Below are 25221 nucleotides of genomic sequence, written 5' to 3'. Positions count from 1 at the left end.
TCATGCCCCTTTCCACAAATTCAAATAGTCCCCAGGTGTCTTAAAGACATGTCTGTGACATGCTTTGGTCTAAATCCCCCAAGGATCAAACATCACAGCTCTTTTCATCCTCTCTAAACAGCCCTGTTCAGAACGGCTGCTTTCAGTGCCTGTCCCTTTAAATGCAAATGAACCACTGCTTGCCCCGCCCCTTCTACTGGTACCAGGTAGGGGTGGGGTTATGCAAATGTGAAAACTAATTACATCACTGTCAGACAACTGAGGGAACAGCTCTTAAAACTACATGGATTTTAAATAGGAACTATGCTAGTCTGGTCACTTTTCTGCTGTTTTGCTAACCCTCCTCCTGGCCATGTGCATTTGTTTACAACCAAGCTGGTGAAAAATCAACACATGGAGCAGTGGATAACGTTATATATCACATACAATGTTACAACGTGTGTAGTCTTAACTGTCATAAACAAAAGATGAAGGCAGAGAGCCTCCAACTTGAGAGCGTTCTCACTTGTAACAAGTCAAAAGTCATGTAGTTAACTATCACAATTACTCCAGAGCTTTTTAATTAAGGTAAAAATAGCATAGCCACTGGAAAAATCCTGAATAGTTTCTCTTTAACCTAGGGAGCCTGGAAATTACAGATATTTTTGTCAATTCTCACATTTTGGGGGCCGGAAGGCAAGACAAAGAGCCTTCAAAAAGTGACATTTCAATAATATGTCACCTTTAATAAGACAGTGAGAATGATGACATGTTTGTACAGAACGGACTAAGATTATATCCTGTAGAAAATTAAAATCTGTCTGCACATATTCAGAGAGTCTGTCCTGGAAGACGTCCACGATGCTGCAATCGCTTGTTCCAACGCAAACTGACAATATGTAGCCATGACAGAACACACAAGGCTCAGTGTCTCACTAGTTTTCACATCCTTGTGTTTATTTATCCAATGATTTCCTGTCTGTTTGCCTGTTGCAGTCAGATGAGCTACTCGTGAAGGCAACAAACACACACACACACTCTTGGATGTAACACAGCAATGTAGAGCTGTGGGCCTATCCATCCAACACACTGCAGCCAAGTGCTCCACTCATCCTGATGAGAAGTGTCCAGTTCTGGAGCTGAGAGTAAACAGACAGAAGCACGGGTCGCTGCTGTCCACAGAGAAAAGCTTCATTTATGCACAGACATTTACAAAGACATATTGCTTCCATGCTGTCAAGTACCTTAGTACTAACTATATGCCCTTCTCTGCAAGTCTGCATGTGATTCCCTGCAAGAATGAAAGTATAATGCTAATGCTATAAGGAGAGGTAAGGCCAGCCTGGCAGACCCTCAGCACAGGGCCGTTGCTAGGAATTCTGGGCCCCCTGAAAGAATACTAAAGTGGGCCCCCTACCCCCCTGACTTTTCCACTTTTGTTTTTCTTAGGCTACGTATGTATTATCATTTTTTATTTTGCCTATACTTTGGATGGATATTCTCATTCATCCAGGTCATCGTTCTTTTCTGGGCGAATTGAATCTTAGGCAACTGGACTTGTATTTGTCTGGAAAGACGTTTCTCCTCTCATCGGTTTGTACGCAACGCAACGCAACACAACGCAACGCAACGCAACGCAACGCAACGCAACGCAACGCAAAAAAAAAAAAAAGCCTACTTTGTTTTGATGCTAATGCAGCATTACTATGAGTATTAGTCAGGGTCTTATGCAGAACTAGAGAATGCATTTCCTGAAGTAAATACGGGTGAATGCTGAAAGCCGCTGAATGCTGAAAGCAGAATAATTCAGTCATACAAAGATTAGACTACTGGGTTTTGGGGGGCCCTACTACTGGGCACTGGGCCCCTAGAATTATCATCACCTTTCTCCCCTAAACAACGGCCCTGCCTCAGCATCCAGCGTTTTGGCTATTTGGAGGTTGGTCTTTTCTAGGGAACAGTGTTGTTTTCATCAACGATGACAATGACAAAATTATTTCGTTGACGCCCCTTTTTTTCATGACGATAACGAGACGGTGACGAGATAAACATGGCTCTCTGACAACGAAAACATGACGAGTTTGTAATCATTGGTGAAAATAGCCGATCTACAAGCTCACAATGTGTTGCAATGTGTTGAACTTATACAGTAGATCTGCTATTTTCACAACTTATGTGTGACACCCTTGTATGATGAAGTGGGCATCAATTCATGAAAAAAAAAACAGTTGAAATATGTTGGAAAAACGTTACAAAGTTGGAATATGGAGATAAAATGTTTCTGCCCAACAGCAACCTCCAATATCCTACTTGTTGAATTAATTTGTTAAAAGACTATACTTTTTTTTTTTACAAAAACTGACTGAGTTTCCGTCAACTAAAACTGGACTAAAACTATCACATATAGAAATGACTAAAATTGACTATAACTAATAAGCATTTTAGTCCAAAAGACTAAGACTAAATCTAAAATGTCTGCCAAAAACAACACTGCTTGAGAGGCAAGGTCTGACAGATACCTGACACCGTTTGTACCATCAGCTGTTAAATATTTAGATCAGCTGTAGAGATTGGATTCTGTTAAAATCTTGATGACAACCATGTGTTCATTGTATGTTTATGTTTTATTTTCTAACTTATTTTACTACTTTCAGTGTTTTTATCCTATGTGTTTGATTGCGCCAACAGGTGGTTGTAAATCAAATTGCCCCTTGGGGACAATAAAGATGTCAATCAGTCAAGCTATAACAGTGCCCCCAGTCAGAGCCTTCATTATTACTGTTTTTACTTCTCTCATCTAAACTCTCTCATCTTCTTCATCACTTCCACCTATTCACCACTTTATTTTCCCATGATCCATTGGCTCAGTCATGTTGTAACTAGGATATCCGCTGGAAAACATATTTTTTCATGGGCCGTTTATTGAGTTATTGAAGACACTGCTAACAGCTAACGGTTAGCCCAGCTAATAATGAATGGAGTGTCATGGCGACACCCAGCGTCGTTCTCCGGAAAATGGTGGATAAAAACAGATTGTTCTTTCTTGTGAAAACCTCTGAGTTCAGGTTCCAGTTCCATCTCCCAGAATGGATCAACACAGAGGTTGGTCTAAAGATAAACCCCAGCTCTGAGAAGAACATTTTAACAAAAGGTGATCCTCAACCACCATCCCCTCTCCTCCCTGACGCATCCAAACTCTTTCTGTCTTTTGACACCTGATGATCTCCATGCTATGGCTTCACTTTAGTCACAACAACACAGGTCTTGAGGTTTGACACCCATCTGTTCTGACATGACCAGACAGATGGAAAGGCTTTCAGGAACAGGGCTGAAGGTTCAACATTAACTTTGTTGTAACACTTGACAACAGAGAGTAGCAAAACGGAGATGCAACATGAACATGTCACAGGTTGTTACTTTAAAAAGCATTCTTACGGGCTAAGCCTGCTGCTACAAGCTTAAATAACAAGTTAGGTAACTGCAAACTAACTACACAAGTAGGAGAGCGGTGCATCGTCTCGCCGATGTCGGCTGAGGACAAACAATGAGAAAACACAGACAGCAACTCCTGTCTCTTTCTAATTTACACTGAACTTCTAGTTCCTCCGTGTTTCTCTCTGTATAATGTGTTTCTTGTTGCCTCAGACGCAGGCGTTCACTGTGGTACAAGGTGCAGTCTTCAAAGAACAACCACATCATTAATGTGGGCGGTAGCGCCGCAATTAGGTACGACACTCACACCATTTAACAGGATAAAGCTCGCTGTAAGTCAGGGCCCATTAGTCCTGAGTGATGACATCACTCTCAGCCCATCCTGAGTTATGGCGTCGTGGTCTCGAGCCGGACCCAAAGCGAGGAATAAACGCGTCTGGGGATAAATCAATGAGGCTGGGCTTGTTGTTCCAACGCCCCCCCTCACCCCAGCACTGCTTTCTGCGTCCTCGTCCGATTCGTCCCCCTCAGCCTCGGCTGAGACACAAAAGGACGTCGAGTGCGTCGCAACTTGAATATGAATACAGACGGATCAATGAAAAGCAGATATCTGACCGCCGCCGATGATAAAGTGACTCGCTCTCGACACTGTGTGAGGTGTGAATCTGGTACCAGCCACCCTCAGTCATCTGAGGCCTGCACTTACTATATTAATAGGGAAGTGCTGATGTTATCGCAAAACACACGTCGGACAGATTCTGACACACACACACACACACTGTGAGCTATCATCTGTCCTCAGGCTGCGGAGCTGGAGAAAGAGAAGGTGTGAAAGAGTGACAGGCAGAGAGAAGAAGAGTGCATATGTGGACTTTTCTCACCAGAGTGAGGTGAAGACCGTTCATTCATGAGAATCCATATGTTCACGGTCATCACACAACTTTCATTCAGTCCTGGTTCACTGACCATGAATATTTATCATTTCATCAGGTTTCTATGAACGTGCCTGCAACAATGGGGCAACAAAATGGTCCTAAGTGTTATATTTTCAAATTGCAACAACTTGTTTTATATAACTGGAAGTAGGAGGAGGCAGGTATTTATCTGATTTGTGTAATTATTGCAGTTTATATGTTCAAACTAAATATTTAACAATGCACATATTTCCACTCTTTGTCAAGAGCGAGGTGAAGCTAATGTCAAGTACCAATTAGCTTGGCTTAGAAATAAACACTAGCAGCAGGAGAATCTACTTATGTCCAGAGTTAAAATATATATATATATATATATATATATATATATATTGTTACTAATTAGTAAGTGATATCTCTTTTTAGTGATATCATTCTATTTCGACACAAAACAAAATGTATTATTTATAATTTTATAGGACAAATTAGCTGCTGCCTTCGTATTAAAATTCTCTGAGAGAATATGAATTCATTGATTCAACACCTAGCAATTTTGCCTGCTGTCTTTGGTTTGTGTCAGTGTGCACTATGTGTGTGTGTCTGTGTGTCTGTGTGTCTGTGTGTGGGTGCAAAAGGTTAAAAGAGGCTCAAACCATTAACCCAGTGCTACATGTAAAGATGACTGGACACAATAACTACTGGACAGTATCAAGACATGATGACTGCCATTTGAACACCTTTTCTTAATGATCAAACTGAGTACTAACATGTATCATACTTCTATGTTTGCATTTAAAGAGTTATTTATATGTTTACCTACAGTACTGCTACATGGCCAGTGTTAGCATGAACAACTGTTTATGTGTTGACACTTTTTTGAAGAATAAATAAAAACCTCAGAACAGTTTACTATTATTATCAATCAGCCATTAAAAATATTTAATTAGGTTGCATATGTTCTAATTTAATTCTCAGAAAGAAGAACTGTAAACTGTCCCAGTGCCAGAGCCTGATGACTGACGTCCTTAGTATGTCCAAGATGGCAGCACACCAGTGCAGCAGCTTTGGGCTCTAGTATGGTGTTTTTTCAGAAAAAACACATTAAAGCAGAAGTAAGCGATCCGGTGGTTTTGGCTAACTTCTTGTCAGCCGATGGAGTTAGCAGTCCCCGCCCTCGTCCCTACGTCACCACATTCAAGCGCATCCCTTGGCTGCACACACAGAGAGGACTGCCCCTTTATGCCGTTCTCTCTCCTCATTGGATAAAGGTTGTAGGATACAAGGAAAGTTTTCTCCTGGGCTTACAGCAGAGCAGAGTGACTGACAGACCCGTGTGTCAGACCAAACACTCTATGTAAGTGATTGCTGTCAGAAGATACAACTATTGAAGACTTATATTAACACAAACATTCCGCTTACTTCTGCTTTAACTTCACATGTGAAAAATTTTGCACATGGGAATAATGTTATTTGTACATCACACCGTGGTTTTGGACCAATTTTACATGAATCACATGTGAATTCCCATGTGAACCCATTTTCCACATGTGGTAACATGTTTTACACATGTGCTCTACATGGTAATTTGATCACATGTGGTGTGATCGCATGTTACCACATGTGTTACCATGTAGAGCACATGTGAAGAAAAAAACACATGAACTTCACATGTGAATCACATGTGTTTTTTCTGTGAGGGATAAACATCTCAAAACAACAGGTTTTCAGTCACATAGAATAAAAAAATGTCTGTAATTATAAAATGTGTTGCCTAATGAACCAGTTGTGCCTACAGTAAAACAAAGTGGGTTCCATATAGTTTAATTAGCAAAGATGGCACACACTAAGAACAAAGCAGAACCACTGGCTTTGTGCAAATAGGTTCATCCGTATATTAACACAACACAACATTATTAATGCAATTACATAAATGTATTAGAGTGCCAGATAGCATCAAATGGTGTTTAGCAAAAACTGCATCCCGTAATGTTGCCATAATAACTGCATTCAGTTGCTGCTGTTTAGACAGAACCGCGTCTTATCTCCTCCATTCAGGGCCCCAATTATTGCTGCGCTAATTAAAACACCGAACCAGTATCGCTTAAATGACCTCATGAGAAGAGCGGAGCCGGGGCTGAGACAAACAGCGCGGCGCCCTGTGTGTTTACTTCCCCAGTCATCAGCCAAAGTCTCCGTGGAGCGCACGCAGCTCCGTATTGATCGCTCGCTAATATCCATCCGCCCTGTGGAGTCTGCGGTGGAGAGGCTCCACCATCTGACGGAGAGATGGAGAGGTCAGGAGCGAGACGGGGAAGAAAAGAGGCTGAGTGTGAACTATGAGAAAAGACTGGAGAAGGCACGCAGCGAATGAGCCGCGAAGGTCGGGGAAGAAGGTCAGACGTTCTTTCTATTTTTTTTTTTTTGTTAAAGCAGGAATAAGAATTACAAGAGAGGGAATCCGAGGGTTGAAGTGAGGCAGCCGGGAGCTGGGAAAGAAATGGAGGTGTAGAGACCTTGAGACCTCGCTCCTATTACTGCTGAATCTTAAATAAGGCAGAAACAACAGAACAGAAGGAGCATCTGCCTCCGTGGATACAACCTGTCTTTGCTGCTTTAAAGCTACTACTGTAATTACCTACAACAGTTGTGTTAACCTGTTGTTAATGCAGGCCAACATCCCACTGATGCCACTTCACATGAAGAGCCTTCATCTGGCAGCGCATGGAGTGGTGACAGGAAACAAAAATGTGTGTATCGCCATGGTTACCGGAGACTGTTGCGATTGTTCATCCAAGTCAGCAGATCATGTTTCATTTTCTGTGCGACTGTTGCGTGAAAAATAAAACAACAACCTGAGTTTGTTTGGGTGCACATGAACAAATACGTGTGTTGCTCTTGTGTCGTGTTTCTGCTGCAGTAGCGGCTCAGGGAGAGTTTGTGTAGTATTACACCACACAGGGTGATACGGTGACTAACCAAGTCAAACAGGAATCAAATCTCAAAGACCTCATGAAATGAGAAATGTATTTTCCAGCTTTAATCCTGTATCCACATGTTGACTGTTGATAGAAACCAAATTCCTATGTAATACTTTTACATGAAAATCTATGTATTTTCTCTTCCTACAAATTCAGATGTTTGATGACTAATCCTGCACTCGTGGGGGGTCTGAATTTTGCATCCAATTAAAATAAATTTCTCAAATGTTTTATTTTTTCCTTTAAACTATCAATTAAACTACAGCGGTCTATACGGTCTCACTCCAGAAACATTTTTATCGATCATCATCTTCCTCCGTTTCATCCTCATTCGACTTATCTCTGAAGTGGGTGGGAGGAGGAGAGAAGTCTCAGCCTGTTTCCTACTGGCTGATCCCACTACATCACATTGGCTACTGTAGATGTCAATCAGTACCCGCCATAAGTCCCTACCAGTGTGTTTTAACTGGAAACATGTGATCATGCGGAACCAGACGGTAATCAGAGGGCCGTTTCAGGGTGTTTTAAAGGGATAGTTCAACATTTTGGCAAATTCGCTTAGTGCCATAATCCCCATAGTCATAGGACTAGGTTCATTATCTTTAATTATCGGTGCATGTTGTTTTGAGACGTGAGCTGCTCAGCAAACACAATAGAGCTAACGGTACATCGTCCCCTGTCCTTCAAAACCCATCAAATAAATACACAATCCAACAACTCCAAAACGCTATCGTGGAGAAGTGCATAGCCGGAACTACATTCCAGACATGGCTGCTGGGAGGAGTGATTTCAAAAGTGCAAGTTCCCAGTATTTACCTCATGTTTCGTAATGTTACACATGATTATCTCATAGCGTAGTGAATGTGCAGGTCACAACTTGTCCATGAAAGTGTTTTGGAGTTGTTGGATTGTGTATTTGATGAGTTTGATGAGGGACAGGGGACCTGTACCATTCACCTCCATTGTGTTCGCTGAGCAGCTCACGTCTCTGCCCCGCTGATCTCAAAACAACATGCACAGATAATTAAGGGTAATGTACCTACGCCTATGACTATGGGGATTATGGCAATAGGTGAATTTTCGAAAATGTTGAACTATCCCTTTAAAGATAATAATTTGAAATGGGTTAAAGCACAATCTAATATAAACTCAATTGTTTCTGTTGTTGCAGTTTACCTGGTGGTTACAGTTCCAGGGAAAGTCTAACTTTTTTTGGAGGAGAGCTTTTTGCCTTGACGGTAGAGATAGACAGAAAATTGGGAGGCAGAGAGAGAGGCAAATGGCACACCGGGGGATTCGAACCCAGGGCCGGATGCAGCCAGGACTATAGCCTCTGTATACGGGTCCCCAGGTCAACCGAGTGAGCTAGACAGCGCTCACCCAAGTCTACCTAAACTTGTATTATCATTCAGCAGGTTTATACAGTAGACAGACACTACAGGTTCTCAAACGAGACTCAGTGTGTGAAGTGAACTCACCGTCGTTGAGGTCCTGCAGCAGGTTCTCCTGGCCAGAGAAGTCCAGCTTCACCTTGATGTTGACGGTGAGCGTCACGGCCTGGCCGGCCTTCAGAGGCAGGTGGGACAAAGGCTCATCCAGCTCCCAGCTCAGAAACTCCCCAAACACTTTTTCTGCACACACACACACACACACAAAAGACAATGACAAAGAACACACTTAGAAAACACGTGACAAATTTCTGAGCAGGCAAAATGAACTGTTGGTAACACTTTACTTGAATGGGTATTCATAAGATTGACATAAAACTCTCATAACCATGACATGACAGCTGTCATAAACATCAATGAATACTTATGACAGCTGTCGTTAAGTGTCATTCGGTAAGTTATGTCACTTTTAATGCAAAGTTGACATTATTTGAGATGTCCTTGTTATGAGAACTTGACATAATTTTTAAAGTTTGGCGATTAGGTCTGCTATGACAGTTTAAATTGTCTTTATGTCAAGTTGTCAGAACAAAAACATCTCAAACAATGTCAACTTTGCATCAAAAGTGACATAACTTACCGAATGACACTTAAAGGATAATTTTCGTTTTTTACAACCTGAACCTTATTTCTAGCATAAAATATGATCATTCTACTCACCCAGACAACTTTGGTGTCATTTGGAGTTGTTTTGAAGAAATTAGCCCCAGTGGAGCGGCGCGTATATCCGTATAATGCGAGAACACGGGGCACGCAATGCAGCCTCTAAATAACACATTATCCGCCGCAAAACTCACTCATTTCGCCAATATTTTGTCATGATACACTAGTGCTATTCCCCTCCGAGCCCATGGTGGCATGTTATCAACATCCGGGGTCTCTAGGTTGACCTACTAACCTCTGATCTGGATGATGTCATCTCCGACCGCTGCGCGGCTCATTCTGATAATAATCATTCAGCTTCGGGATTCAGGTCCATTTTTATCTCAACCAGCCGGAGCTTTAGTGAGTCCAGGTTGAGGAGAGGAAGCCTGTGGAAGCTGAACTTCATCCAGCTGCTCATTTTGTTCTGACAAGTCAGAAACACGCAGAAACGAACGTAGCATTAGCCGTAGCAAGTTAGCCGCGCCGGGGCAGCGGTCGGAGATGACATCATCCAGATAAGACGTTAGTAGTCAACCTACAGGCGCAGCATGTTGATAACATGCCACCACGGGCTCGGAGGGGAATAGCACTAGTGTATCATGACAAAATATTGGCGAAATGAGTGAGTTTTGCGGCGGATAATATGTTATTTAGAGGCTGCATTGCGTGCCCCGTGCTCTCGCATTATACGGATATACGCGCCGCTCCACTGGGGCTAATTTCGTCAAAACAACTCCAAATGACACCAAAGTTGTCTGGGTGAGTAGAATGATCATATTTTATGCTAGAAATAAGGTCCAGGTTGTAAAAAACGAAAATTATCCTTTAATGACACTCAATGACTGGTGTCATGTCATGGTTATGAATACCCATTCAAGTAAAGTGTTTCAGAACTGTTTAAACATTTGCAGATGCAGAGAGAGCCTGGAGCATCAGCATTTAGCAGAGAGAATCACTGTGGGTTTCTGGTTGTGTACCTGTAGTTTGTGCCAAAAAAAAAAAAGGTGGAGGGGAGACAGAAACACACACCTGATTACACCTGCTGCACATGTGCTACTGTGATGTTGCTCTGGCAATTTGCCTTCCTCTGCAACAAAGCTGCTGATTGGCCCCCTGCCTGGCCGTCCTGAGCCCCGGCGCTCCCCGAGCCCCTTCTACCTGCCATCAATGACTCAGCTGCATCCACTTGTGCCAGCGCGAGGCGAGCATCAGATGACTGATACATCACCTGAATGAGGCCTGTGTTGTGTGTGTGCAGGTGAGCCTTTTGCTGCTCTCGGGGCCCGGTAGAAAGGCTCGACGCCAGCTCTCGGGGGAGAACAACAGTTTACATGTCCCTGCTCCATTCTTAACCCCAGCCTGTAGAGTCCTCCAAGACCAAGCGAATGCAGGCGGCATTAAATAAAGATTTTGTGAATAACGCGCCGCTTTAAATATTCATAAACTCAGAGTCTTTGCAGTGAATTATAAGAGAGAGAAAAAAGAGAAAAGGGGGGAGTAATGGGAAGATGATTTAAGAGGAAGAGAAAACAAGTCATTTGCTTGAATATGCAGCAGTGGGCCTTCTAAATCAACAGGTACACAGCTCGGCTAGGACCGAGGATGACGTCACTGTCATAACGCTGCTAAACTATGAGTCACAAGATATTGGCAGCCTCGCTGACCGCCAGGAAATCTCTCATGCCTCAGTGTCTCGCATTAACCAGAGACATTCCTGCGTTTCGGAATGCCATACGAAGCGTGTGTCGGTGCCACGTCAGAGCAGAAATGAAGCACGGTCCACAACACCGAGCTCAGCTTTGGAGATGTGAATCCTCTCCGGCTCTGACTCACCCTCCTTTCTTACTCCCTTAGTTAACGCACCTGCAGGAGAATGGAAAGTGTAAAAGGCACCAGACAGGACCAATCAGAGGAACCGAGTTATTCTGAATCAAAACACGATCTCCAAAGGGTGAACAGGCTGTCACAGACAGAATCAATCAGCAGTGTCAAAGCTTAAGAGAAACATCTGTCATTACAACCCAAAGCAATGTCATAAAGTCTACCTTCAAGATTTAAATGTGCATTTTGAACTGTTTCTAATGTTTTGTATTAAGTTGATCAGATTTCACCAACTGTGACTGATACTTTCCCTCTTTCTCAAAGCAATATCCATACACTGTAATCCACCCCACTGTGTTTTCCACATACTGCTGTAGCAAAAGAGGCACAAGCTGAAAGAAGAGACACTTCTACTCATTCTGGACTAAATTACCACACTGTTATGGTTCAGCTTTTAGAGAAGATCAGAAGAACAAAACACACAGTGATGAGAAAGGTTTAATGAAACTCATCAGTGATACAGAGGATTTAAAATCTAACTCAGTAAAAAGAGATTTTACATTTCAGGATGGAAGTGTCTGATGCAGCTCAGGAAACTGCACTCATTGATTTATTTCATGTTGTAATGTCATGAAGCAGTAACAAACACCCAGCACAAAGCATTATGCAACATGGAACCCCTGCAGAAAAATATTTAAAAAGACATGGACACAGCATCAACACACGTGGAGTCCTGTGTTAAGAGCTCCATGAAATTGTAGATGCTTTAAAGGGATAGTTCACCCAAAACTCAAATTTCACTCTTTATCTACTCACCCTCATGTCGACTAAGAGCTGTGAGAATTTTCTGAGTCCTCCGTCCCTTCTCTGAGTTACAGGGGGGTCCGTGCAGTATTTGTCCATATAATGGTTGTCAATGGATACCAACTTTCTTTGTCCAAAAAGACACACCAAAAAACATCTAAATACCTCCATGCTGCTCGTCTGTAATGTCCCTCTTGTATTGAAGCCCCGACATGAGAAATTGTTCCGCCGGTCACAGGAAGAGCAATGAACTGAGACACTGGGAGCTTCCGCTACAAACAAGCTTAAAACATACTTATTTAATTTTTTTCGGAACAATTTCTCATGTCGGGGCTTCAATACAAGAGGGACATTACAGACGAGCAGCGTGGAGGTATTTGGATATTTTTTGGTGTGTCTTTTTGGACGAAGACAGTTGGTATCCATTGACAACCATTATATGGACAAATACTGCTACGCGGACCCCCCGTAACTCAGAGAAGGAACGGAGGAATTCTCACAGCTCTTAGTTGACATGAGGGTGAGTAAATAATGAGTAAAATTTGAATTTTGGGTGAACTATCACTTTAAGTTAGTATGTAAGTCTTTAATATGAGTCTCATAAAACTCTATGGTCTGATTATACTCTTCATAGTTACCTGGTTGAGCAGCTACAGAAAGTAATGTGTCTATTTGTAACATCTGGGTCCACAGTATAAACTCTCACTGACCATTGAAATATTTTGAAGTTTATTAAATGTAGCACCTTTCACATTGTACAGTATTATGTTAAATGCTATACTTAGCTAGATAACACACTGTGACTGTGAGAGAGGTAAAAAAAAAACAAAAAAACATGAATGTAGATCCACTGTATGAGTGTGAGTGTTGGTGTGGTTGGAATGAGCTTGATAACACGTCACTATCTCTGCAGTTATTTTTGTTCACCATTTATCTCTGACTGTTGCCTATTCAGTTAATGTTTGGATTGATTTCTTAAAGTTAAATTATTATTTTCTAAAGTTGTAGGTATTAGGATTGAGGGTTTTCTGTGGCTGATCCATGCAGTGACTGGGCCTCTGTTCATAAGTTATCTGTCATGTCCCATTTCCACCTGTTGTGTGTGTTTTTGGCCGCGTTTCATTTCAACTATGTGAAATAATCTGCAGAAAAATTTATTTAATGAATGCTAATGAGACTCTACTTTACAATAAGTTGTGTGGTGGCATTCTAACATTTGCTTATTGATATTAAACAAGAAGGCTAACAAGAATCAATTTGGCATTTATTAATCAAACATGTAAGTATTAAATGAAAGTTGAAGAATATCATTATTCGATAACACTAAGGGATTCTGCCTCTGGAGTTTATGAAAACCTTCACTCAACCACATGACTGGTGATTGGTGGACTGGCTGATGCTGGATCTTCTCTGCTACAACAGTCAGAGCTGAAAGAGTTGGGAAATTCAGACAAGTGTCAAACTCAGTCCCAACCCAGCTGGAAGGTGTTAAGAAAAGCCTGACACAAGCTACATGTCTGGTTAGAGACATCACCAGCAGACACAGCTGATCTCACACTCCAGTCTGAGGTTAGTTTAACCCTCCTGTTGTCCTTCTGTTCCCTCCCTCCATCCTTCCCTCTTTCCTTCCTTTCCACAATCCTTTTCCCCTTCCTTACTTCCTTCCTTGAACCTATCTCTTCCCCCCCTCCATCTTTCTTTCCTTCCTTTCCACAATCATTTTCCCCTTTATTCCTCCCTTCTTTCCCTTCGTCCATCCTTCTGCTTCCTTCATTGACCTAATCGTTTCCTCCCTCCATCTTTATTTCCTTCCTTCATTCCCTTCGTCCTCACTTCTTCCTTCCTTTTTGACCCAATTGACCTGATCTCTTCCCTCCCCCCATTTTTATTTCCTTCCTTTTCCCTTCCTTCTTTCCACAATCCTTCCTCCCTTATTTCCCTTCATCCACGCTTCTGCTTCCTTCCTTGACCTAATCTGTTCCCTCCCTCCATCTTTCTTTCCTTCCCTCCCTTTTCTCTTCCCTTTTCCTTCCTTCAGTCCTTCATTCCCTTCGTCCTTACTTCTTCCTTCTTGACCCAATTGACCTCATCTGTTCCCTCCCTCTTTCTTTCCTTTCTTCCCCTTCCTTCTTTTCCCTTCCTTCCCTCCTTCCTTCCTTCCTTCCCTTCCTTCTTTCCTCCCATCTTTCCCTTTGTCCTTCCTTCTTTCCTTCCTTCTTTCCCTTCGTCCTTCCTTCCTTGACCCAGGAGGACAACAGGAGGGTTAACGTTGGCTGATGATGCATCCAGGCTTCACAATGCTTATGTAATACCAGAGGTGAGTGATAACACAAGGGTTTGGCCTGCTCTACATCTGTATTAAAACAGATTAAGGCGCTAAGAGGACTTAGTGTATATTTTCTAATACGAGGACAGACTTATAAACAGATCTGATGCTCCACTCTGGTCCACAGTGAAGAGGCGCTGAGCTGCTGGGAGGTTTCTGATGTAAAGACACAAATGCCTTCTTGTCAAACAACCCTCACATTACAGATAAACAACCAGAGACACAGAGACAGTCATGAAGCAGCATCAATCCTCCTCTGGTCCTTTGTTTGGGGTTTGCACACTTGTTGTGAGAATTTCAAAAACGTCCTGAAGCCGCGACAGGAAAAAGTTGTTCGGAAAAATTTAATTTGATCTCTGTTTTTAACCTTGTTGTAGCAGTAACTTCCAGTGGCTGTTGATGGTTGTGCGCATGCGTGAGATTTGCTGCGAGATGTTCTTCTTACATCATACATCCAATGATTTACAACGACAAACTCAGGACACTTGGGTCAGTACAGACCAGCAGTATGGAGGTATCTGGATGTTTCATAGTGTGTGTTTTGGACAATTCAAAAGTGAGCTCTATCCGCCGCCATTATAAGAAAACCCGTAACCAGTCAGACCTCCCCTGGAACTCCTAAAGAGTTTTGATAACTCAGAAAGTTCTCCAAACCCTTCCTTGGCATGATGGTGAGTAGAAAATTGATGAATTGTCGATTTTGGGTGAAGTATCCCTTTAACACACTTGCAAGTGGAGGTTCCTGAACAGCAACCTCTGTGGTTACCAGAACAGAAAGCCCCAATGACATTCAGACAAGAACCACACACACACACACACACACACACACAACAATGTTCAACAGCTGTGATATACATCACTTCCATAACTACTCTATACGTGGTCTAACAAAATCAACCACAGGGGTTAAAGAATGCTGAACCCACATAGTTTTAAAACCTTGAATACATCATATAAGGAAAAGGGTCAAGAATGTGTATTTTCCCAATACAACAGTCAAAGGTGTTTTGTCTTTTTGAGACATTTGACAGGAAGGTGAATGACACGGCGTAGCGACGGAGCTCCTGCATTAACCCATATAATTAATTTAAAGGGATAGTTCAACATTTTGGCAAATTGGCCCATTGCCATAACCCCTATAGTCATAGCAGTAGGTTCGTTACCTTTATTTGTCGGTGTAAGCTATTCTTAGAACGGAGGAGCGGAGCGGCAGGCTGTTCAGAGCTACACTATGGAGGCTAATGGAATTTCTTGGTTTCCCTCATCAAACTCATCAAATACAAAATCCCAAAACTCCAAAACGCTTTCGTGGACAAGTTGTGAGCTGCACAATCACCACGCTATGAGATAATAATGGAACGTTACGAGACAGAGTTGTTTTAGAGGTAAATTCATGCAAAACCGCTGATGCGCGTTGCGTTCAGGGACAGTTTTTCATCAAGCAGACTCTGTATTTACCTCGAAAACGGCTCCGTTTCGTAACGTTCCATTATTATCTCATAGCGTGGTGATTGTGCAGGTCACAACTTGTCCACGAAAGCGTTTTGGAGTTTTGGGATTTTGTATTTGATGAGTTTGATGAGGGAAACCAAGAAATTCCATTAGCCTCCATAGTGTAGCTCTGAACAGCCTGCCGCTCCGCTCCTCCGTTCTAAAAATAGCTTACACCGACAATTAAAGGTAACGAACCTACTGCTATGACTATAGGGATTATGGCAATGGGCCAATTTGCCAAAATGTTGAACTATCCCTTTAAGTTTTATGTGTGGTACATGTCCACAAGCATGGAAGCAGGCGAAAATAATCTCACTGCCAAAAAACAAGAGAATGCCCTTTTCCAGCTCAAATAGCCGTCCTATAAGTTTATTACCAGTATTAGGAAAAATAATGGAAACGATTGTATTTGAACAAATTAATAACTATTTATCTGCGAATAACATTATCTGTAACTCTCAACATGCTTACAGAAGGGCTCACTCCACGGCAACGGCGCTGACTAGCATGTCTGATGATTGGCTTAGAGCAATTGATAACAAAAATATGGTTGGTGTTGTATTTCTGGATTTCTCAGCTGCTTTTGATGTAATTGATCATCACTTACTACTAACAAAACTGTCCTGCTATGGCTTTGAGCAATCTGCACTTAATTGGTTTTATAGCTATCTATCAAACAGGACACAAACAGTATTTTTTAACGGCAGCTACTCAGAAACCAAAACCACGACATGTGGAGTACCTCAAGGGAGCTGCCTTGGTCCTTTATTATTCAGTATTTTCACAAATGATTTACCGTATGTATTAGAGAAAGCTAACACAGTTATGTATGCGGATGACGCAACCATATACATCAGCATCTACTAATAATGTATTAGAAACTATTATGAATAAGGAACTAGAAAGTGTGGCTGAATGGGTTAAAGAAAACAAGCTGGTCCTGAACATATCTAAAACCAAGTGCATGATTGTAGGCTCAAATCATAATATTGATAGAAATCCTGTATTAAATATTAAAATCAAAGATACCACTATAGACCAGGTACATGAGACCAAATTGCTGGGAGTGACAGTTGACAACAAATTATCATGGAAAAAACACATTAATAATATGATTGCAAAGATGGGTAGAGGTATATCAATTCTAAGAAGACATGCAACTTTTATAAATATAAACATCTTGAAAACAGCAATCCAATCGATAATATTATCACATCTCGACTATTGCCCAGCAGTTTGGTCAAATGCCACTGGAGACATGTTAAATAAACTACAATGTATACAGAATAGAGCTGCCCGCACAATACTGAAGTGTGACTACAGGACAAGGATAATTTCTATGCACAAGAAACTTAACTGGTTACTGGTCAAAGACAGACTATTGTACTCACTGTTTGTTGTTATTAGAAATATATCTGTCCTAAAAACACCTGTTATCTTGTTTAAAAACCTCGCTTTTAGTGCAGAGAGTCATAAATATATCACCAGACATGCAGCTGTAGGAAACTTTACATTACCTAAAGCAAGATCTAACGCCATCAAGCGTACGGTTTTGTATAGAGGTATGAAAGAATGGAATTCACTGCCGAAAAATATCAAACTCACCACGAACACAAAGAAATTCAAAATATTAATAAAACAGCATTTATCAAAGTAAGACAACATGGTATATTTATATATGGAGTATATTTCGATGGATATATGTGTTATTATAATTTATAAAACGGACTGTAGAATGAATGTATATACAAGTATGATGTGTGATGTGTAATGATGTATACATATATGATATGTAGAAATGTGGGTAATAGGATTAGTATGTGAACAATTAATATAACGAAGAATGAATGAAGCACAGTTAAGAAATGTAAACACTTATTCTGTTTTTGTTTTGTTAGGTTAAGCTTATCGCTCACTTGTTTTTTTTTTTTGTTTTAAATTTTTATAATGTTTATGTTTTGTGTTTTCAACTGTATATTTGATACTGTTGGACCCCAGGAAGAATAGCTGTGGCTTTGCTGCAGCTAATGGGGATCTTAATAAACAAATAAACAAATAAATGAAAGTGTTTCAGTGGACAACTGAGCCACGCTGATGTTTAGCTCCACTAAAAACAATAAGGTAGCAGTGATGATGGCCAGTTATTCAAAAGGCAGCTAACTTTATGTTTACTCTTATTCAAAGGTGATCCGATAGATTACTATTGTGTTAAAGAGTTTATTTCTTGTTATCTCTAAAGTTCCCTGTGAATAAATGTTGACTTTTGAGAAAGTGAGCTCCTATCTCATATGTCAAGATGGCTGCGCCGTGGCAGAAAGAGTAATGTTTTGTTTGTTTCGCCACAGATGTCCTCCTATTGTGACTCTTCATCTTTTATTCATCCCGTTCCCACACTGAATGCAGAGAGGGCTTCAGGTCGGCCCCTCTCGGCCGTGGCCCGTCTAAAAGCCACGACCGGGTCACGGCTAAGGAGGCGCAGGGCGGAGGAGGTCTCGGCGTCGTCGTGGTGACGCTACAGCCTCCGTCGCTAAGCCACGTCAATGATCTCCTGCTTAGTGATCGCCAGGCACAGCAGCACGGTTTACTGTTCGGTGTGCAGCGTGGAGTCATGAGTGTGTTGTTCACAATTGTTGGAAAGAAAGGAGATGGGCTGAAGCCTCCAGATGAAATGTGTCACAGACTGGACAGGGGTCAGGTGTGCTCATCATGCCTACAGGAATGCTGCTGCTCTCAGGCCTGAATTGGTTTTTATAAGAGACTGAAGCACACCCCATGCATACTCAATTCAGCTCAGTAAGAATAAAATACTGTATACTGTTCACAACAACAGAGCCTGGGGGAGCCTTCTCAGTTACATGCTGTTATGAACAAATATATAATATTGGATAATCTTTCTATTTAGGCTGATTTACATACATTTATAGTGCAGATGAATACCAGAAGTACTCTTAATGTAACAGTCCAGCACAAACTGACCAGTGATAAACTGAATCCACACTTAAAGGGGACATATTATGGAAATATCACTTTTTGAAGGCTCTTTAACATATATTTGAGTGTTTGTCTTGCCTTCCGGCCCCAAAATGTGAGAATTGACCAAAAAAAAAAAAAAAAAAAATTGGAATGTTCAGGCTCTCTAAGTTGAAATGAATGTGGTTTTACGAGCTGTTCACTTCCAATGATGTAACTATAGTTTTCGAATTTGCATAATACCACCCCTGCGTCATACCAGTAGAAGGCGTGGGGCGGGGCAAACAGTGGTTCAGTTGCATTCAAAGGGATAGTTCAACATTTTGGCAAATTGACCCATTGCCATAATCCCTATCGTTTTAGCAGTAGGTTTGTTACCTTTAATTGTTGGTGCAAGCTATTTTTAGAACAGTGGAGCAGAGCCGTGAGCTGCTCAGAGCTACGCTACGGAGGCTAATGGGATTTCTTGGTTTCCCTCATCAAACTCATCAAATACACAATCCAACAACTCCACAACGCTCTGGTGGACAAGTTGTGACCTGCACATTCACCACGCTATGAGATAATAACAGAGTTGTTTTAGAGGTAAATTCATGCAAAACCGCTGATGCGCGTTCCTGTCTGGGGTAGTTTTTCGGCAAGCAGTCTCTGCATTTACCTCTTATCTAAACCAATACACTTATCTAAAACAATTCAGGAAATTTTCCATCATGTCATGTCATTCAGCCTCCTTCTTACAACTTTTAATCTATTCTCACTTGTTGCTTCAGCCATGTTAGCATTGGTTCAACAGTTTTCTTTACTTTCAGGCTGCAGATTTCAACTCTTCAACTGTTGCATTTAAAACATGCAGGATCTCAACTTGGCCTACGAGTTATATGTTTCGGCTTTTAGCCTCAGCCTTTTGCAACATTGCTTCAGCATATTTTTCAGCTAATTCAGCATTGTTTCAACAATTTCTTCAGCTCATTCAGCATTGCTTCAGCAATTGCATTTAGCAGCTTTCAGCATTCACATGCATTCTCTGCAGGAGATGTTTTTCTTTTTCTAGTTGAACTTAAACTTCAGATCTAGAGAAATCCTGGTTTTCTAGAGCAACATGATGAGGTGAAGATAAAGATAAGGTGACATGTCAATTCAATTCAATGATAAAACATTGTTCACCATTTTGTCTCCACAACCATCTCATCAAAGTTATTACTGTGGAGTGACAATCTTTACTGTCTTTTCCATTCACAGAAATCAGAGTTTCTCTAATCTTTGACCAAATGAAGTGAGAAGTCACTGATAACATTTGAAATCATACTACTGGTAAATAAAAGTTTGGGTATCTCTCACCATCTTGAGAATGCTGTGCAAATGAAAGGAAAAAGGGGATAATTGAAGTTCATTTTCTTCAAGCTGCACTGATTTAGAGTGAAGATGTATTCTTTCATCAAATATAAAAGGTTTAAGTGGATGATTTCTCGCCGTTAGTGGAATGAGCTGCTGAAAAACCAGTAAAAATCAGATTGGCTGGATTAAAAATACATATTCATTAAAAAGTGGTACTTTCTTCAAGGGCTGATTTTATTTAAACCCTTTCCGTTGGAGGCGCGGCGGTTTTCGGGAAACAACAGCAACAAAGGAGATGAAGTTTCACAGAGAAAAGAAGTGGATGATCAATTGCACTGCAATGCAATTAGCAGGTCACGTTGTCTCCTGCAGCCCACCAGGCTTTTCTTCCCTCTGAGCAAATGTGGTGCTTCAGCCAAACTGTCATTTTCCGACACTTGAGAGTGTTTACAAAGACTCCATCAATTAACAGGGGGGGGCAGTGGAAAACCTTGTGATTCAGTGCTGGAAACTTTAACACCTTTAGCACTGTTGAAAACCTATTTGTGAAGTCTACCAGGGGGAGAAGAAACACAGCAGCTGCAGCGTGGCTGTGGTGCAGCAGAAGACAGAGGTACTCCAATTATCAGCCCACAGAACAAAGTGGGAACTATATCCTGCAAATGTGTTTTTGTTTTGTGTTTTTCAGATGCGGCTCATCTACTCGCAGCGATCCAGGGGTCACGGTGCATCCGCATAAAACAAGATGAGGCTCTGCTGTAAACATGGTTTCCATACTGTGTTAAACAAGGAGCGGTGAAATTATAACCAACTACTTCATTCAGGGCTGCAGATGAGGTTCTATTAGTCTTTGTACTATTATTGGAGGAGTTGTCCTGAGTAAAACCAGAATCCTGAAACAGACTGGACTGATAAACAGACAAGCTGGTAGACTTAACGGGATAGTTCACCCAAAATTCAAATTTCACTAATTTTCTACTCACCCTCATGTCGACTAAGAGCTGTGAGAATTTTCAGAGTCCTCCGTGTCTTCTCTGAGTTACGGGGGGGTCCGCGCAGAAGTATTTGTCCATATAATGGTTGTCAATGGATACCAACTTTCTTCGTCCAAAAAGACACACCAAAAAACATCCAAATATCTCCATAGTGCTCGTCTGTAATGTCCCTCTTGTATTGAAGCCCCGACATGAGAAATTATTCCGCCGGTCACACAGGAAGAGCAGTGACCCGAGACACTGGGAGCTTCCGCTACAAACAAGCTTAAAATATAGACTTATTTAATTTTTTTCGGAACAATTTCTCATGTTGGGGCTTCAATACAAGAGGGACATTACAGACGAGCAGCATGGAGGTATTTGGATGTTTTTTGGTGTGTCTTTTTGAACGAAGAAAGTTGGTATCCATTGACAACCATTATATGGACAAATACTGCTGCGCGGACCCCCCCGTAACTCAGAGAAGGAACGGAGGACTGAAAATTCTCACAGCTTTTTAGTTGACATGAGGATGAGTAGATAATGAGTGAAATTTGAGTTTTGGGTGAACTATCCCTTTAAGACTTGACATGAAGAAAAGAGATCCCTCATCCTTCCTTCACACACACACTCACAGTGGCCTTCACAGCAGCATAAAAACATTATTTCCAAAACTTTTTTCAGCTGTAAACATTAGGAAATCAATGTTTGCACTTTACCATCAGTTTTTTATTCTTTTTTTTAAATCAGGTGGTAGAACAGGTTGTCAACAAATGAAAAGGCAAGGTGAACATGTCAAAGTGTTTTTTGTACAAAATTCTAAACCCCAAATTGGCTGCCTCAACACGTTGTGTGGCTGCAACGCACACATGATGCATCCGGTGTGTTATTTTGGAGAAGCATCAGAATCCATGCTCCCTTCACTCTGAGCTGCAGGAGGGGGCGGGTCAGGGTCTAGCTTTGATTGACAGCAGCTGGCAGGCTGAGCTCCAGCAGGGGAACAGCAGACTCAGTAAACAATCTCACGGCGTACTCTGCAAGCCGTGGGGTGTTCACAGAGGTATGGGAGTGGAAGGACCACAGGAGTACATGAGTGCAGTGGTTGGAAAAATCAACATGCTTTAATGCGCTTAATAATCATCGCTGCTGAATCCTATTTGCATGTGTTACCTGATAATGATGAAGCTAAATGGACCTACTGTACCAAGACCAGCTTCTATGTGTGTTTAAGTCGTTTTCTGAGATCCAAAATAGCCAGAACGGTCCTGACTGCAAAGGTAGAGATAGGTGGAGAACTGACAACAAGATCCTGCTCCGGCGTTTCCTCAAGGACGACAATAAGGACGAGTAGAGGGATAAAAAAAATCACTTATTGTGACTGTATGGAAAAATACAAACTTATCCAATACGATATTGGTACCACTGCATTCCATGTATTCATGCATTCTGTGACAGATTCATGCTTAACATTAAATTATTTCAGTTTGAACATACAATAATCCAATAAAGTTACAAGGTAAGGATAGGACTGGTAATTAATCAATACTGATAAAAGATATTAGTGTTAAGAAATATAGATGTAAGAGGGATAATGATATTGCTAATACTGTAATGGTTTAGTAGTTTTCCTTTAAAAAAAAATGTTGAAATGCTGCTTAAATCACGCTACTGGTGACATCACAGCCACTTAGCTCTCAGACCAGGTTATCAGCCCAAGCAGCAAGACAGTTTTTTGAGCGATGCGGGTAGTTGAGCCAAGAGTGAATCTTGTAACTTTTTGGCTTTTCAAGTAAACCTTTTTGAGTCATTGCCTCAGAAGATTATTTTCATGTCAAGCTTATTGCCTAGACAAGAGGACTACTTAAAGGGATAGTTCAACATTTGGCCCATTGCCATAATCCCTACAGTATATTCATAGCAGTAGGTTCGTTACCTTTAATTGTGGGTGCAAGCTATTTTTAGAACGGCGGAGCAGAGCCGTGAGCTGCTCAGAGCTACGCTACGGAGGCTAATGGGATTTCTTGGTTTCAAATACACAATCCAACAACTCCAAAAGGCTCTGGTGGACAAGTTGTGACCTGCACATTCACCACACTATGAGATAGTAACGGAACGTTACCAGACAGAGTTGCATCCCTCAGATTAAAAGTTTCCAAAGAAAGCATATATTTTTAGCACTCAAACCCTATTGGAGAGAGTTGATAAAAAAAATATGTACATGATAATTTGGGTTTGTTGATATTAGCTTTGAAATTCTTAACTAGCCAACTACTCTAGCTTTTAGCCTGGTCGTCTTGTTGTACCATCCTTATCAGTAGAGGTAACAAGAAAACCAGCAAAACCAGCTGCCAATGTATCTGAATACCAGTGTTGATGTCATAGTGGATTGAGACACACAGGAACATTTCCTTTGGTCAATTCTCATACTGAAGTCCAAGGTCACATGGTAAGCAATGGAGACGCCAAAGGAAGGCACATGTGAAAGATGAATCAATTAACAAAAGCTAGACAATCATCTTTCCTCCAACTCCCTCTTTGTCTTCAACTGCGGGGGCTAAATATAGTCACATCATGAGCTAAATGGGCTAGAACATGGTACATGAAGAACAAGTCAGAACAAGTGCAACTGGCTGAGCATATAGAGGAAAAGGAGAGAAGAAGCAAAGAAAATAAAGAAGTGAAAGTAGTAGGGATCAATGGGTTTAGATGAAGTACAGAAAGATAAAGACAAGAAACTTGAAAACAAGGTTCTTGAAGATGATGATGATGAGTCATTGACTGAATATACCAATAATAAAAGGATGAAGAAAAGAAGCTTTTTTGCTGGATGGGTTCTTGGTCATTTTCCACCTTTCATAAGTTTGATATTGTAATCTTTCCCTTGACTATAACCTTGCAGCCATTGTGAACCTTGAGCAGCAAAAGCTTTGGATAGTTTTGTTCATTTGTTCGTGGTTTTAACAGTCATTACTGTATTAACATTTTAGCCACATTCATTAAATCTCACAGCCGCTGATTTGAAGCTTCGAATAAACATCTTTTCTTTTTGATTTTTTCCCAACAATGAGTCTGATTGAATGGCTTCCCGCTCGCTTGTATGTAATTAAATAAGCGGCCCCGGTTCAGGTATTTCGGTTTAAAGTGTTTGCCGACAGTTTTTCAGTGCAGATGGTGTTTTTCTAACTCGGGTCCAGAGAAGTCAGCTTTCATGGCTCGTTTGTGCGATGATAAAATGGAAAACATTCCCTAAGAAGCAGAACTATATTTGAAGCTTAAATCATTTCCAACAACTTCAACAACAGCTCCAATTCAAAAGAGGGCTCTTGTTAACTGCAGAGACTACATTACACCCTGGAGGCCAGCCAGGAGGAAGCTGGACCACTGTCTTCAAACCCTCGACTATTTTAATTAGTCTCCTGTACTATTTACCAATGACAGGCCAATTCTTACCCACCTCAGAGCTAGAGCCTGACTGGGCTTCTGCACAGGAGCTCCCAGTTCACAGAGACACAGTCACTCTGCCACCACGCTAACCCCTGCAAAACCTCACCATATCTCCCCTAACATCCCTGATGTTTGTGTTAAATGTCTGACTGAAAAGGGGACTCTGATTCACTGCCTATGGGAATGCTCTAAAATTTTGGTATTTTGGGAGAATGTAGTTAAATGTTTATCACGGATGGTTAAGTGTAACATTCCTTTGACGTCAACAATCTGTATACTTGGAATATACCCCAAGGACTTCATCAGAACAAAGAAGCAATCGAAAATGATTGACTTTGGACTTCTCCATGCAAGGAGAGTGATTGTACTTTGTTGGAAAAATGTAGAACCACCATCACTGGGAATATGGAAGAAGGAGTTGATAACTTGTCTTGGACTGGAGAGATTGACATACATTGTTAAAGGTAAACAGGAGGAGTTTGCTTGTATTTGGGAATCATTTATGTCATTCCTGACCAATGAAACAGATAACACTGTCTGAATAACAGGTTATAAAATGATCTTGCCTCTTATTTTATTTTATTTAAAGCAGAAGTAAGTGATATATTTGTGTTAATATAAGTCTTAAATAGTTATATCTTCCGACAGCAATCACTTATA

The 25221-nt window shown here is 41.2% G+C and overlaps 1 protein-coding gene across 2 annotated transcripts in view; it reads right to left on the bottom strand.

Moving 5' to 3' along the window:
* The window catches only part of trappc9 (trafficking protein particle complex subunit 9), a 319927-nt gene that overhangs the window by 214554 nt on the left and 80152 nt on the right, over positions 1–25221 (bottom strand). For both annotated transcript variants that reach the window (XM_083981671.1, XM_083981672.1), the window contains one exon: positions 8779–8931. In XM_083981671.1, the coding sequence (XP_083837797.1) occupies positions 8779–8931 (153 nt within the window). The remainder of the gene's footprint in view (positions 1–8778; positions 8932–25221) is intronic.

The sequence above is a fragment of the Trachurus trachurus genome (assembly GCF_905171665.1).
Source record: "Trachurus trachurus genome assembly, chromosome: 11".
Lineage (NCBI taxonomy): Eukaryota > Metazoa > Chordata > Actinopteri > Carangiformes > Carangidae > Trachurus > Trachurus trachurus.
This window is presented reverse-complemented; position numbering and strand designations above follow the sequence as displayed.